The sequence below is a fragment of the Octopus bimaculoides genome, chromosome 7, assembly GCF_001194135.2.
Source record: "Octopus bimaculoides isolate UCB-OBI-ISO-001 chromosome 7, ASM119413v2, whole genome shotgun sequence".
NCBI classification, from domain to species: Eukaryota; Metazoa; Mollusca; class Cephalopoda; order Octopoda; family Octopodidae; genus Octopus; species Octopus bimaculoides.
Genome location: NC_068987.1, coordinates 21,344,731 through 21,357,623, shown reverse-complemented (window position 1 = coordinate 21,357,623; position 12,893 = coordinate 21,344,731). Strand labels below are relative to the sequence as shown.

General features: G+C 35.6%; 1 protein-coding gene across 1 annotated transcript in view; it reads left to right on the top strand.

Annotated features, from left to right (window-relative positions):
- The first annotated feature begins 1,026 nt into the window (after positions 1-1,026).
- LOC106878213 (ubiquitin carboxyl-terminal hydrolase) overlaps positions 1,027-12,893 on the top strand; it is a 23,688-nt gene continuing 11,821 nt past the window's right edge. Inside the window, exons 1-4 of the mRNA XM_052969133.1 lie at positions 1,027-1,143; positions 7,181-7,309; positions 9,506-9,553; positions 12,630-12,705. Coding sequence (XP_052825093.1) covers positions 1,027-1,143; positions 7,181-7,309; positions 9,506-9,553; positions 12,630-12,705 — 370 coding nt within the window. The remainder of the gene's footprint in view (positions 1,144-7,180; positions 7,310-9,505; positions 9,554-12,629; positions 12,706-12,893) is intronic.

The following is a 12,893-nucleotide window of genomic DNA, read 5'->3' as shown; positions in this document are numbered from 1 at the left end:
TCAGAGGTCCTGCAATGACACTACCCCCTTTTCCAGACTTACCGACTGCATCATATGCAGACTAACACCAAACACTGGTCTCCAGAATTCCTTCCTCCTCCATTGGTCTCGGTAGGTCACTCTTCAGTAAACCAGTGTCTTCAACCAACTGGTCAATGAATGTCTTGTTAGGATGGTCCCCCCAATTTGCTTTCAGTGTGTTGGTTCCGACATCATTACTTGACTCCCTGCTTCATCTTCCTTCCATACTTAGTTATCATCATTTAACATCTGTTTTCCATGCTGGCATATATTGGGTGGTTTGACTGAAAATTGGTAAGCTGGGGAGCTGCACCAGGCTCCAATCTGATTTGGCATAGTTTCTATGGCTGGATGCCCTTCCTAATGCCAACCACTCCAAGAGTGTAGTAGGTGCTTTTTACATGCCAGTTACATAACACTGGCAATGGCCATGACTACGATCTCACTTGGCTTGACAGGTCTTCTCAAGCACAGTATATTGCCAAAGGTCTTGGTCACTTGTCACTGCCTCCGTGAGGTCCAGCATTTGGAGGGTGCTTTTTACATGCCAGTTAATAAGATGCTGGCATTGGCCACGATGATGATTTCACTTGGTTTGATGAGTCTTCTCAAGCACAGCACATTGCCCAACATTCGAAGGGTGCTTTTTTATATGACACCGGCATGGGTGCCGGCTGTGTGACACTGGCAAAGCAATTTAACAAGGGATGAAAAGTGGAAGGGCAAGTGGGTTTGGAGGGCCAGGGGACCATGACTGATGGAGAGCAGGACCAGCTAGTACCAATGTGTCAGCCTAAATTGCAGAGCAGCACCTGCTAGAAAGATATGAGCATGTTCCAGAGAGATGATGGTCTCTTGAGAGAAAGGACTAGGGCATAGTGGTTAGCTCAACCTGCTAGAAATAACAGCCACATTTCTCTATCTCTCTCTCTCTCTAATCACACCTTACCCTCTTCAATAAAGAAAAGACACATTTGATGATGTAGCTCTTGGTATTTAACTAAAATGATAGGAATGGTTGTGGCCAGAATACTTTTGATCACTGGTATGATTAGTGTTGAACTGGAGTTAAACAACAGCTTTATATATTTGGGCAAATTATATCAAGATATTGGGTTTCCAGTATGTGTGCATTTGTCTGAATTGGTTTTGCATGGGTAGGTGGATGGGCAAGTATGGGTTGCTTGATCTACATGATCCCCACTCCATCATCATCATTGTTTCAATGTCCACTTTTCTATGCCTTCATGGATTGGATGGAAGTTTGCTGGTGTGATTCTTTTACAGCCAGATTACCCTATTGTCATCAAACCTCATTTGTTTTCAAGCAGGGGATATATTTCTCCACGACCATATTTTTCACGGAAGATTGAAAATGGACACCACTTGCATGATGGAGATATTCATTTACAACTATCATGCAATACAGACATGCATACACAAACAGGTTTCCTTCAGTTTCCATCTACCAAATTCACTCACAGGGCTTTGGTTGGTCCAAGGTGACACATAGTGGGATTGAACCCAGAACTATGTGGTTGGAGAACAAGCTTCTTATCACACAGCCACATCTTTGGATCACTTGACTAGTAAAATGTCATTTTGCTCAGTTTGTGGTGTTCATCTCAAAACTCACACATACACACTTTAAATGAAAAAATATACAAGTTTCAATGTTAAGAAGTAGTGAGAGTTTAATAAAATTATGTTTAGTTCAAACACAAATCCATTGAATTGTATAAAGATGCAAGATTCAAGCCTGAGTGATTGAATCTCAGACAACTTAGTTGATTCCCAACTCATTGACCCACACTGAATGGTCAATGACTTTTCAAGATTCAAAACCAAATGCCTGCTACCTTCATACCCTCCTCCTATTTTTTTCCCCCTAAGTATTTAAGAAGTTTATTAAAGACCTATTTCTTGAAGCTGATGATTGCAAAGCATTAGACAAAGAGCTTATTACTTCAAGCTCATTGAATTATAGCTGTCAGTGTGCTTTGGTCTGTGCAGATTTTTTGTATGGCAACATAATTTGTTTTGTATTGAAAGAAGTTATTTTTTCTTTTTTTTTCTTTTTTAGATATAAAAAAGATCTTTTTCTGCATTTTATTTCATTTAATTTTTGTTATCATTCTTGTATTTAAGTTGAATGTAAAAAAAAACATTGAAGAAGAATAATCATATTTGTGTGTAACTCATTGCTATAACTGTCAATAGTTTTTAATGTCAACAGTCTAATACAGGGTGTTTTGTATAGAAAACAAAACATGACTCACAGAGCAAGTGAGCAAACAACCGTTTCGCCTGGCAAAGCATGAAGGTCGTCAAAAACACCTGCAATTATTGCATTGATATCATGATATTTCATAACAAAATGTTTTAATCGGTTGTTTACCTTTATAAACTTTTGTCCTCTTTTTTTTTCCATCTGGCATAGTGTACCCCGGACTATATCATCAAAGTGGCCTTGTGGTTAGGGTATTGCACTCAATCATGAGATTGTGATTTTGATTCCCAGACTAGGCAGTATGCTGTATTCTTGAACAAAATACTGCCCCAGTCCACTCGGCTGCAAATGAGTTCCACCAATAGCTGATAAGTTGAGCCTGTGGTGGAGCAACATCCTGTTCAGGTGCCAGTGAGTGTTGTAATCTCAGCCATTTACATGCCATGGAAACAGGATTAAGCTCCAGCCTGGTGAGTCTTAGGACTCATGTGAGACCTAAGTAAGTTTGTAACCATTACTTAGGACAGCAGTGATATTTGGTTGTTACTTCTCTATTGACTTGAATGATCACAGTGACCCTTTTATCGGTTTGTCACATGTGAGTGAAGTGGTTGATCATATTGCTGTTTAACCCTGGTTAAACAGCAACAAGTCCTAATTGGCAAAGCTAGTGACGGTTGTCATGACACCAGCGCCTGTTCTGGCATTGTTACCACTGGTGGGGAGATGAGCGCATCATTGACAAAACCAAAGATGGTCGAAATCACATGATCTCAGCAGTGGAGATAGCAAGGATTTATCTCCTTGTTAATTATATAAACACAAGTGCATTTTGCACCAGAAAGCTAATATGAGAGTCTCTCTCATGGTAACTACTGCTATAAAGTTTGTTCTAACTGAACATCCACGTTTAATTGGGGATAAGTATTACCTATCGCTATTAATACTGCCTCTGTTGCTAATATATATTTTTCATACACAGAGGTAAGGGGAGAATTTAAATATTTTCTCTTTGAAGGGTTTATAATATACCATTTAAATTAGTATTGGTTTTGTAATGCTTACTATCTTGAGTAATAAGTGTGTTGAGGGAGAAAAAATAATTTAGTTAGTATTAATGTATATAGACACAAGCATGGTTTTGGCTTCATTCTGTGGGCATATGTCTTCTATCGCCCTGGGCTAACCAAATCCTTGTGAGTGGATTCCGTAGAGGGCAAACTAGAAGCAGCCTCTCACATTGTGTGCATGTATGTATAGCAGATATTATGTGTACAAGTATATGTTTGACTGCTACAGTTAGGTTTAGAGCTCTGTAAATCTTCATAATCCAGTCAACTAACTACTATACTGAGCAGTATTATCGGTTATGAGCTAAGGAGCAAATGTGGGAAAATTAAGGATAAATGCAAGTTTATATCAAAGTTTCTACATGCATTTCACCACTATGGTTGTCTGAGGCCTTGCAATAGATGATCCAAATGGATATAGATGCATAACCACAAATAGAACCCCAGAGAACACTTTATTGTATCAAGTTACAGATAATTTGATACAGGGCAAACAACCACAATGATGAAGCACGGGTTGGAACTTTAAGTATAACTTGTTTACCCTTATTCTTCACGCGCGCGCGCGCACACACACACACATACACACACACACACACTGTTATTTCCTCTGTCAACAATCCTTCAAAACCGGTGAAATAAGGGATCCTTTATTTGAAAAGCCATTAAAGGTTAACATGTGAAAGAGTATTGGGCTGTAAAAATGAATATTTTGCTGGGCGGTATTAAAATTTAACTAAAAATATACCAAGGTGAAAAAATATCAGTGACCTAGATTTTTCTTTTCAGATTTTTATTTGAATAGCTACGAAGTTGGGAGACAACTCAAAGAATGTTTTGGTCTTATTTTGGCTTCATTAGTAGAGTAATGAATAAAATAGTAATCTATTCATCATTGAGTAAATGTATGGGATTGTACATTATTTTATTTAGGGATGTAGAAATGTTTGGAAATTAAATCATTTGAAGTTCATCTACATGGAAAATAATAGTTGAGAATGCAAAGAAAGACAAAAAAAAATCACAAACTGTTTCACCATTCTTGATAAACATTTCCTCTCCATACACGGGGTGCATTGGTTCAAATCATGGTGGTAACTGAAAAAAAAAAAGCTGTAAAACATTAGCTATATGAAGACAATATTACCATCTGCTTAACTTCACTAGTGCCATGCCAATGCCCATGTAAAATAGGGGAGGTTTTATTGCTATACGCTGAATAATGAGAGGTTAATGAGAAATAGCTATTAAGGAAGAGAAAAAGTACTTGTTTTTTCTGGCAAGCATGGGACCAGTTTTGGTGGTGTTCTGTCCTCGTCAGCAAAGGTAGAATTGAGATGAGGTTATAAAAGACTGCTGTAAACATGCCAAATTTAAGATAGTATTGTTTAGATATTCATCAATTGAATTAATCTCACAAAATTAGAATTAGTAAATGACTTCTTGATGCAGCCACTCTTTATATATTTTCATTGAAGTAAATTATCTTATTCCTTGATTTCTTTATCATTACTTTTAGATGCTTAAATACAAGGTCTTATTAAACAATTAAATTAACTAAATTTCATACAATAGCGCCCACTCTTTATATTTTGTTTTTGTTGTTTTTATAATACTTCATCTAAATTAATTGAAATTTATATTCTATTTTGAAATATGCTTTACGATCTATGTGTAATTCAATACGAATTATACAAATATATCTCACATATCTCTTCTTGAAACCTTAACTCTAATTTCAGCCACTTATTGCTTGTCAACCATTTCATGACTAAGCAATCACACTAAATAATATTGTATTGTTAATTATATGGGTGTATGTACATATATAATTACTATTTTATAAGCTCAAAGCTAATAAGTGATCACCGTGTATCGACTAAAGCAAAGTGTCTAGTTTTGGGGCATATAAGCCCTTAACAGAAAAATAGTTAGGGTTGTCCATATGCATGGGATTCAAACTAACACCTCTATGTTTTCATGACAAGTGTGCTACCGTTAGATATATATTTGTTTGTTTATAAAACAACACTTAAATCTGATGGAAAGAAGCGAGGGGTACGTTGGTGTAATGGTAGCACACTTGTTGCGAAAATATAGAGGTATGGGTTCAAGTCCCATGTATATGGACATCTCTACTTTTTTTTACGTCAAGGGCTTATATGCTCCAATATTAGACTATTTACCTTAGTCAATGCATGGTGATAGTGTATATTTTCAAATATTATTGTGTAAATAATTAAGATTTTACTTTTATTTTGTATTTCAACCATTAGACTAGTAAAGTGTCATGTTGACTTCTCCTTATTACTAATCTTGTATAGGGCGATGGGTTGGTAGAAATTAGCAGAGCATTGGGGAAGAAAAATGCCTTGCAGTATTATCCTTTTGTTCTGTACGTTTCTGTGTTCAAATCCTACTCTGGTTTACTTTACTTTGCATCCTTTTGAGGGTTAGTGAGATATAGTACCAATCTAATACAGGGAAGTCAATATAGTCAACCGACACCTCCTGCCCTTAAAATGTGTGAAATGCAGCAGGATTTCTGAAAGATAGTGAGAATGTTTGGATGTTTACATTATGCTATGTCCACTTGTATGCTGGAAAACATATTGTGCTGAACTCAAAGGAGGGAAAAGGCAAAATTGACCTTTGTAGGACTTGAACTCAGCATTCAAAGAGTTGGGACAAATATTGAATTCAAATTTTGGCACAAAGCCAGCAATTTCAGAGGCAGCAATAAGTTAAAGGATTGTTACTAATGCCGTTACTCGATAATTCTAACACCCATGTTTAAACATCCCTTTTAGAAATCAGTGCATCATTGCCAAAATATGATCTATATGACAGATACAGTTTCTTCCAATCTAGGTTGTTTCCTTTATTGAATTATTGTTATTGATTTATTTGTAATCATAGCTAAATCTGATTTGAATAGTTTGATTTCTGAGGATGCTATGGTAATAAGAGACCCCATGTGCCAGCTGTTAAGTTTGAATATAAACATTTATTTAGTTATTTATACTACACAGATTCTGTTAAAAATGTATTGAGATCTTCTAGGAAGTGTCATCTTAGTCCAAGACTATCAGATACACTCTTACTTGTTTCAGTCATTTGAGTGCGGAGATAAACACCGACACAAATATATACATACATACATATCGAAACGCCTGTGTTAGAATGGGGGCAGCTGATGGAGATGTTCTCTATGTGGCCTGTGTGTTTTCTGTACTCGTTTATCATTTTGTCTACGCTTTGTTTGCTATGTCCTGTACCCAGACATGCATCTATATATACAGGTAGATGTAAGTATGTACATACATGTACGTATATATGCATATACTCATTTATTATTTGTATTATATACACACACACACACACACACACACACACACACACACACACACACACACACACACACACACACACACACTTCTTTCAGTTTCCCCTCTACCAAAACCACTCACAATGTTTTGTTCGGCCCAAGGCTATAGTAGGAAACACTTGCCCAAAGTGTCATGCAGTTATTGTTTTGGTTTTTGTAAAGTTCACTTTTCAAGCTTTTTGTTTGAGCAAAATCTTGTTAGTGGATTTAGTAGATGGAAACTGAGAGAAGTCTATCGTGTGGGTGTATAAACGTGTGTGTATATGTGTTCATATCTTGACATTACATGCTAATTGTAAACAAATGTTGCTGTCGGACAAGTGAGATTGTTTGTTTGCATTTAATTTTTCCACGAAAACACATTTGCCCATTGTGCTGTTCATATTCAAAAGACTAGGTGGAGTAACAGGAAGGGTGTCTAGCCATAGTAAATCTGCTCCAACAAATTTCCTCTGATTCATGTAAACATAGAAAGTAGACATTAAAATAAAATTATTTTTGTCTTTCTGTTATACAGATGATGGTTACATGAAGAAATTCATAGCAGAAACCAAGTCAATGACCCCAGAAGAAAAAGCTTCGTATCTTGAATACAATCGGGTAATATATCTCTTCCTTTTTTTTCTTGTTTCAGTCATTGGATTGCAGCTATACCAGGGCACTGCCTCGAAGGTGTTTCTTTCTTTCTTCCTTCCTTCCTTCCTTTCTGATTTTGGCTGCTGCTTTCACAGATTCCCATCATTCTACAGGGTGTCCACAAGGTCTGGGTACATGGAGTAAATAAAATCATAACAAACAATTAAATATAAGAAATAATTATTTCTTAAAGTATGTGTTAATCCCCATGTACCCAGACTTTGTGGACACCCTGTATTATGAATTTGAATTGGGAGCTTAAATCATGGTGAAGCTTTCATTAGATGGTTACACAATCATGGATGACACCCGTATGGATGCGTTGCAATTACTCTCTTGGTAGACCTTGGTTATCCTGACCATTGATTTTCTAGGATTCCTCGGCTCAACAACAATGTAAGAAGCACCGTCGTTTCAGCTGAGCTCTTCTGCTACCTCTTCACACTCCACCATGCTGCAGTCTCATGACTTCGCCGTATCCCCGGCAGGGTGGCTGAATGGGTGCTATGCTTTGCTAAAGTACTAGGCTTTAAAAAAAAAAAGTCCTGCATGGTGCTACAGCATGGTTGCAGTGAAACGACTGGAACAAAAGACTATACATGTATATAATATATATATATATATATATATAGATATATATATATATATATAGATATATATAGATAGATAGATAGGTAAGAAAAGAAATGGAGCAACGATTCACAATTAGAAGTTGATCATTGGTATTAAATGGTCATAGTTTAATTGTAGTTAAAATAACATTTACAGCTGTTTCAATTTATTTTTGAGGTAAATTTGCATTATCTCGTTCCAAGTAACAAACATCGTCAGAATGATTTAGAGTTTATTGGATGAATATAGATAGGAGAAAAAGAAAATGAAAGAAGGTTCGTTAAGTTTTTAAGCTTAAACTACAATTAAACTATGAGCATTTAATTACCAATGATCAACTTCTAATTGTTGATTTTGCTCCATTTCTTTTCTTATCTGAATATATTAAACCATGGTTTACCATTTAAAGTACCAACTGGTGTAAACCTTATAGCAAGGCCTGTACATAGTTAGGTAATACACTAGTAGTGCCTATGGTTACATTTATCCCTTAGTCTGTTGCATAACCTCTAACTCATAATTTGTATATATATATATATATATATATATAATGTGTGTGTGTGTGTGTATATGTTTGTCTCCTTGTCTTGACATCACGTGGTAGTTGTCACCATCATACAAGCAGTGTCCCTCATGTCCAATCTTCGAAGACATGCCTGGTCACAGAGAAATATTTACCTTGTTTGAAAACAAGTGAGGGTTTGTTACAAGAAGAGCGTCTGGCCATGAAAAATCTGCCTTTGTGAATTCCATATGACCCATGCTTGCATGGAAAAGCAGATTAAAAAATGACAATGATGATGATTACAGAGCATATTTAATATTAGAATTTAGGTTAAGGTGACAAGCTGGCGGAATCATTACCATGATGAGTAAAATACCTAGCAGCATTGTGTCTGTCTTTACATTCTGAGTTCAAATTCTGACGAGGTCAGCTCTGCCTGTCATCCTTTTGGGGTTGATAAAATATGTACTAGTTGAACACTTGGGCTGATATAATCGACTTAGCCCCACCCTGATATTGCTGGCCTTGTGCCAAATTTTGAAATCAATATTAAAATTTAGGCTTCAACTAATTTAGGAGCATTAACAAGGGCCACTGAAGGCTATGGGCACTGTCCTTTCCTGCAGACTCAGTAAATATAATATGAAAAAAAATTGTTAGTTTGAAAAAAACATTATTAAAAACAAACAAACACATCTTAGCGATTACATCCATTCTTCTTCTCAACCAGCTGTTCCTGGAAGTGTCATGGGGATGGTCATCAAGCACCTCTTCTGTAGGGTCCTAGCAAAAGCAACCATTTTTGGACTCTCCAGCTGGATTCCTAAGTATGACTAACTGAGACTGGATATTATTCAACTAACTTGTTCTTAGTCTTCCCCTCGGTCTCTTCTTGGTTGGTTTCACTTCAAGAATCTTCCTTGTGATTCTTCCCGGTGACATTCTTGGATATTTGTTCTATTCAGCATACATCACATGATGGTTAATTGCAGTATATATGTTTTGCTTTGTTTTAATTTATGCTAATTTATTCTCTCTCTTAGGAAATGGGCGTAGTCCATGAAGATTGTGCTCAGGAAGGGCAAACTCAGGTATGTAATAATTTGAAGACTTTTTTTATAGCTGAGTGTTGTAAGCACTAAAACTGAGTGTTTATGTGCATATATACACATATATGCATATATATATATATATACATATATATATATATGCATGAATATGTGTATATATGCATATATATGCTTATATATATATATGCATATACTTATATATATCCTTATATATGTATTCTTTATATATGTGTATATGCTCATATATGCATATGTGCATGTATATATATACATATATATGCATGCATATGTGTATGCTTATGTAAATATGCATATACGTGTATGCTTATATATATGTATATATTTGCATATATATGTGTTTGCTTATCTATATATGTATATGCATATATACAGGGGTTGGACAAAATAATAGAAACACCATAAAATTCCAAACAAATTTATTTTGATATGGGGTAGGACCATCTTTGCCAGTAATTACAGCTTGAATTCTACGAGGTATGGACTCGTACAAAGTTTGAATTGTTCCCAGAGGAATTTTTGTCCAGTCTTCAGCTAAAACAGTGTGTGTGTGTGTGCAATAAATGAGGGTGTTTTGAATTCTTTTGCTTCCGAGTTAATTCAGTAAGAGTGGTTGTGTTGGTATGTCACTAAATGACCTAGTTAAGCTTTCTGTATTTATATGACATGTCCCTACCTAGAAGAGGTGTGTCTCTAGTTACAAGAATGGTAAGTGCTCAGAAGTGCTCTGGAAAAAAAAAATGTCCTCTTGAAAATGATCCGGTGAAATTAAAGACAGCCTTGAACAATGCTGGATAATTGGGTCACAGAGAGAACAAGTGTTTTGTTTCATGTAAAAAGCTTGTCTGGATTATGCTGGTTCATAAGTTGTAGCGTAAACCATTATGTGGTTTAGCACCACCACTTGACCTCTTGTATTAGGTGGGGGTCTTCAGTGGAGTTCAGTCTCTTGCAAAGATTTGATCCAAGTTTGAGGGATAGATTATCCAATATGCTGATATACTGCTGCCTATTGTAGCAATAACCCACAAGTAATTTTTTCTCTCTCATGTCTCAAAGGATCAGGAAAGTGTGTAAGTGCTGCTGTTCTTCTACTGATTAAGAAACACACACACACACACACACACACACAAAGAAAATTTTTCACTTAGAAGCTGAGGAAATTCTTTGGTCACTTACTGTGATTGTTATCCAAGTAACTGAATTATATAATTTGTCTGTTGGATATCCAGAAGAGATAGTCATAATAAAATGTGTGTGTGAGAAAGAGTGAAGTTTATTGCTCAAAGGCTGTCTCATCAGCTTTTTGTTTGTCCTTTGTATCACATGAAGCACAGGTCATATTTCCATGGTGTTCTTGTATCCTATATGATACACATTCCCTATGTTTTTCACCCACCAGTGTAACTCGCGACTTTTGAAAGGAAATCTTTAATTTCCTCAAAACATATGAATCAAGGGCTCACTAAAAATCTGAAAACAAGCATGGACATGTAGGACAAACTTATGAAAATGCTTTGGCTAGGCAAAGGATTAAGTTAGTCTGTCTTGAGCCATCAAGCCTATTTAAGCCAGAGGTTAAACCAATTTCTGTAGTTTTTAATCATTTGAAACAACAGTCTTGCCTGAATAGAACACCAGTCTAATGCAGGGGTAACCTCTTAACTGTTGCCATGTTGTAGCAACATGAAATGAAGACCTGGCTCAAGAACTCAGTCAGTTGCTTGATCTGAGAATTGATGCCAAGCCCAATACCCACTGGTGCTGAGGTATGTCCTCTCACACCATAAGTTATGAACATTGGAAAGGGTTTTGTTTTAGTCCTTTCCTGACACTATTATATTTGATTAATTATCAAGATTTTGAGGAACCTTTAATAAAATGTACATTATTTATAATTGACGGATATTTGTCCTCATCTTGTTTGTTGTTAAGTGTTTCGACTGATATACCCCCCAGCCTTCATCAGGTGTCTTGGGGAAATTTCGAGCCTGGGTTCTCATTCCTAAGGTATATTTTTCGATGTTGTTGTTGTTGTTGTTGTTATTATTATTATTATTATTATTATTATTATTATTCAGGTCACTGCTTGGAATCGAATTCCGAATCTTGGGGTTAAGAGCGCGGGCTACTAACCCCAAGATTCTGAGTTCGATTCCAGGCAGTGACCTGAATAATAATACTAATAATAACAATATCAAAAAAATACCTTAGGAATGAGAACCCAGGTTCGAAATTTCCCCAAGACACCTGATGAAGGCTGGCGGGTATATCAGCCGAAACGTTGTGTTAACAACAGACAAGATGAGGACAAATATCCGTCAATTGTAAATAATGTACATAATTCCTCATCTCTTAAATATAGAACTGCTTTAATAAAATATTTGTAGTTTTATATATCTGTTGGTGCTGATACATTGGAAATCTCACAATATAATTTATCTTGTAACAAGATTATTACGAAGATTTCAATTTAATCCTAGTGATACTGACCTGCCTGGGGAACTCCTGGTTCTTTAATACAAAGTTTTTGTTTTTAATCGATTGAAATTTAAACTTTCTATCAAAATCTCAAGTGAATTTGTGTTCCAAACACAAATTTATTTTACTAAATTCTTCACTATTTTCAAAATTATTTGAAAGAAAGACGGTGTATTTCAGCAGAAATATGGTTACAAAAGGTTAATCTACGTATAATTGGGTGTACCAGACAATCTCAGCTGGGTTGGTATATAGTGTTAAAACTTGCTAGTAGATATGGCCACAGAGTAGTGTTCAGACTATTGAGAACTTAAATTCCTACTCCTTCATTTAAGACCTCTGGCATCAAAGATTCGCTACATCTATGATACCATGAGTCTTTCTGAATGTGATTATGGCATAAACCTTGGTGCACCTGAAAGATCTTTCAAGATGAGACTATTACATAACTCCTTTTGTTTGATATATTTCTGTTTTCCTTTTTCTATATTTTGTAAACCATGTAAATATATGCATTAAGCCACCTTGTGTTGTTTATTAGTCTTTCTGCTATATAAATAGGTATATATATTTTTTAATTTCTTCTTCCCTTCTTCAGGCCCCTCCACGTGACCAAGCAGTGGTCCGTCACTTTATTACATTGATTTCACACAATAACAAGCTTTATGAACTTGGTTAGTATATACATTTTTATATACTTGTATATGTTATATATTTATGTGTATATGTCTGGGTATGGGTATGTCTCATATATATTGTAGACTGGTCAGCATATTTGAATATTTTGTATGAAGTTTCTGTAATAATAAATTCAATTGAACATCTATGAAACAAAAAAAAAAAAAAAAAAAAAAAAAAAAAA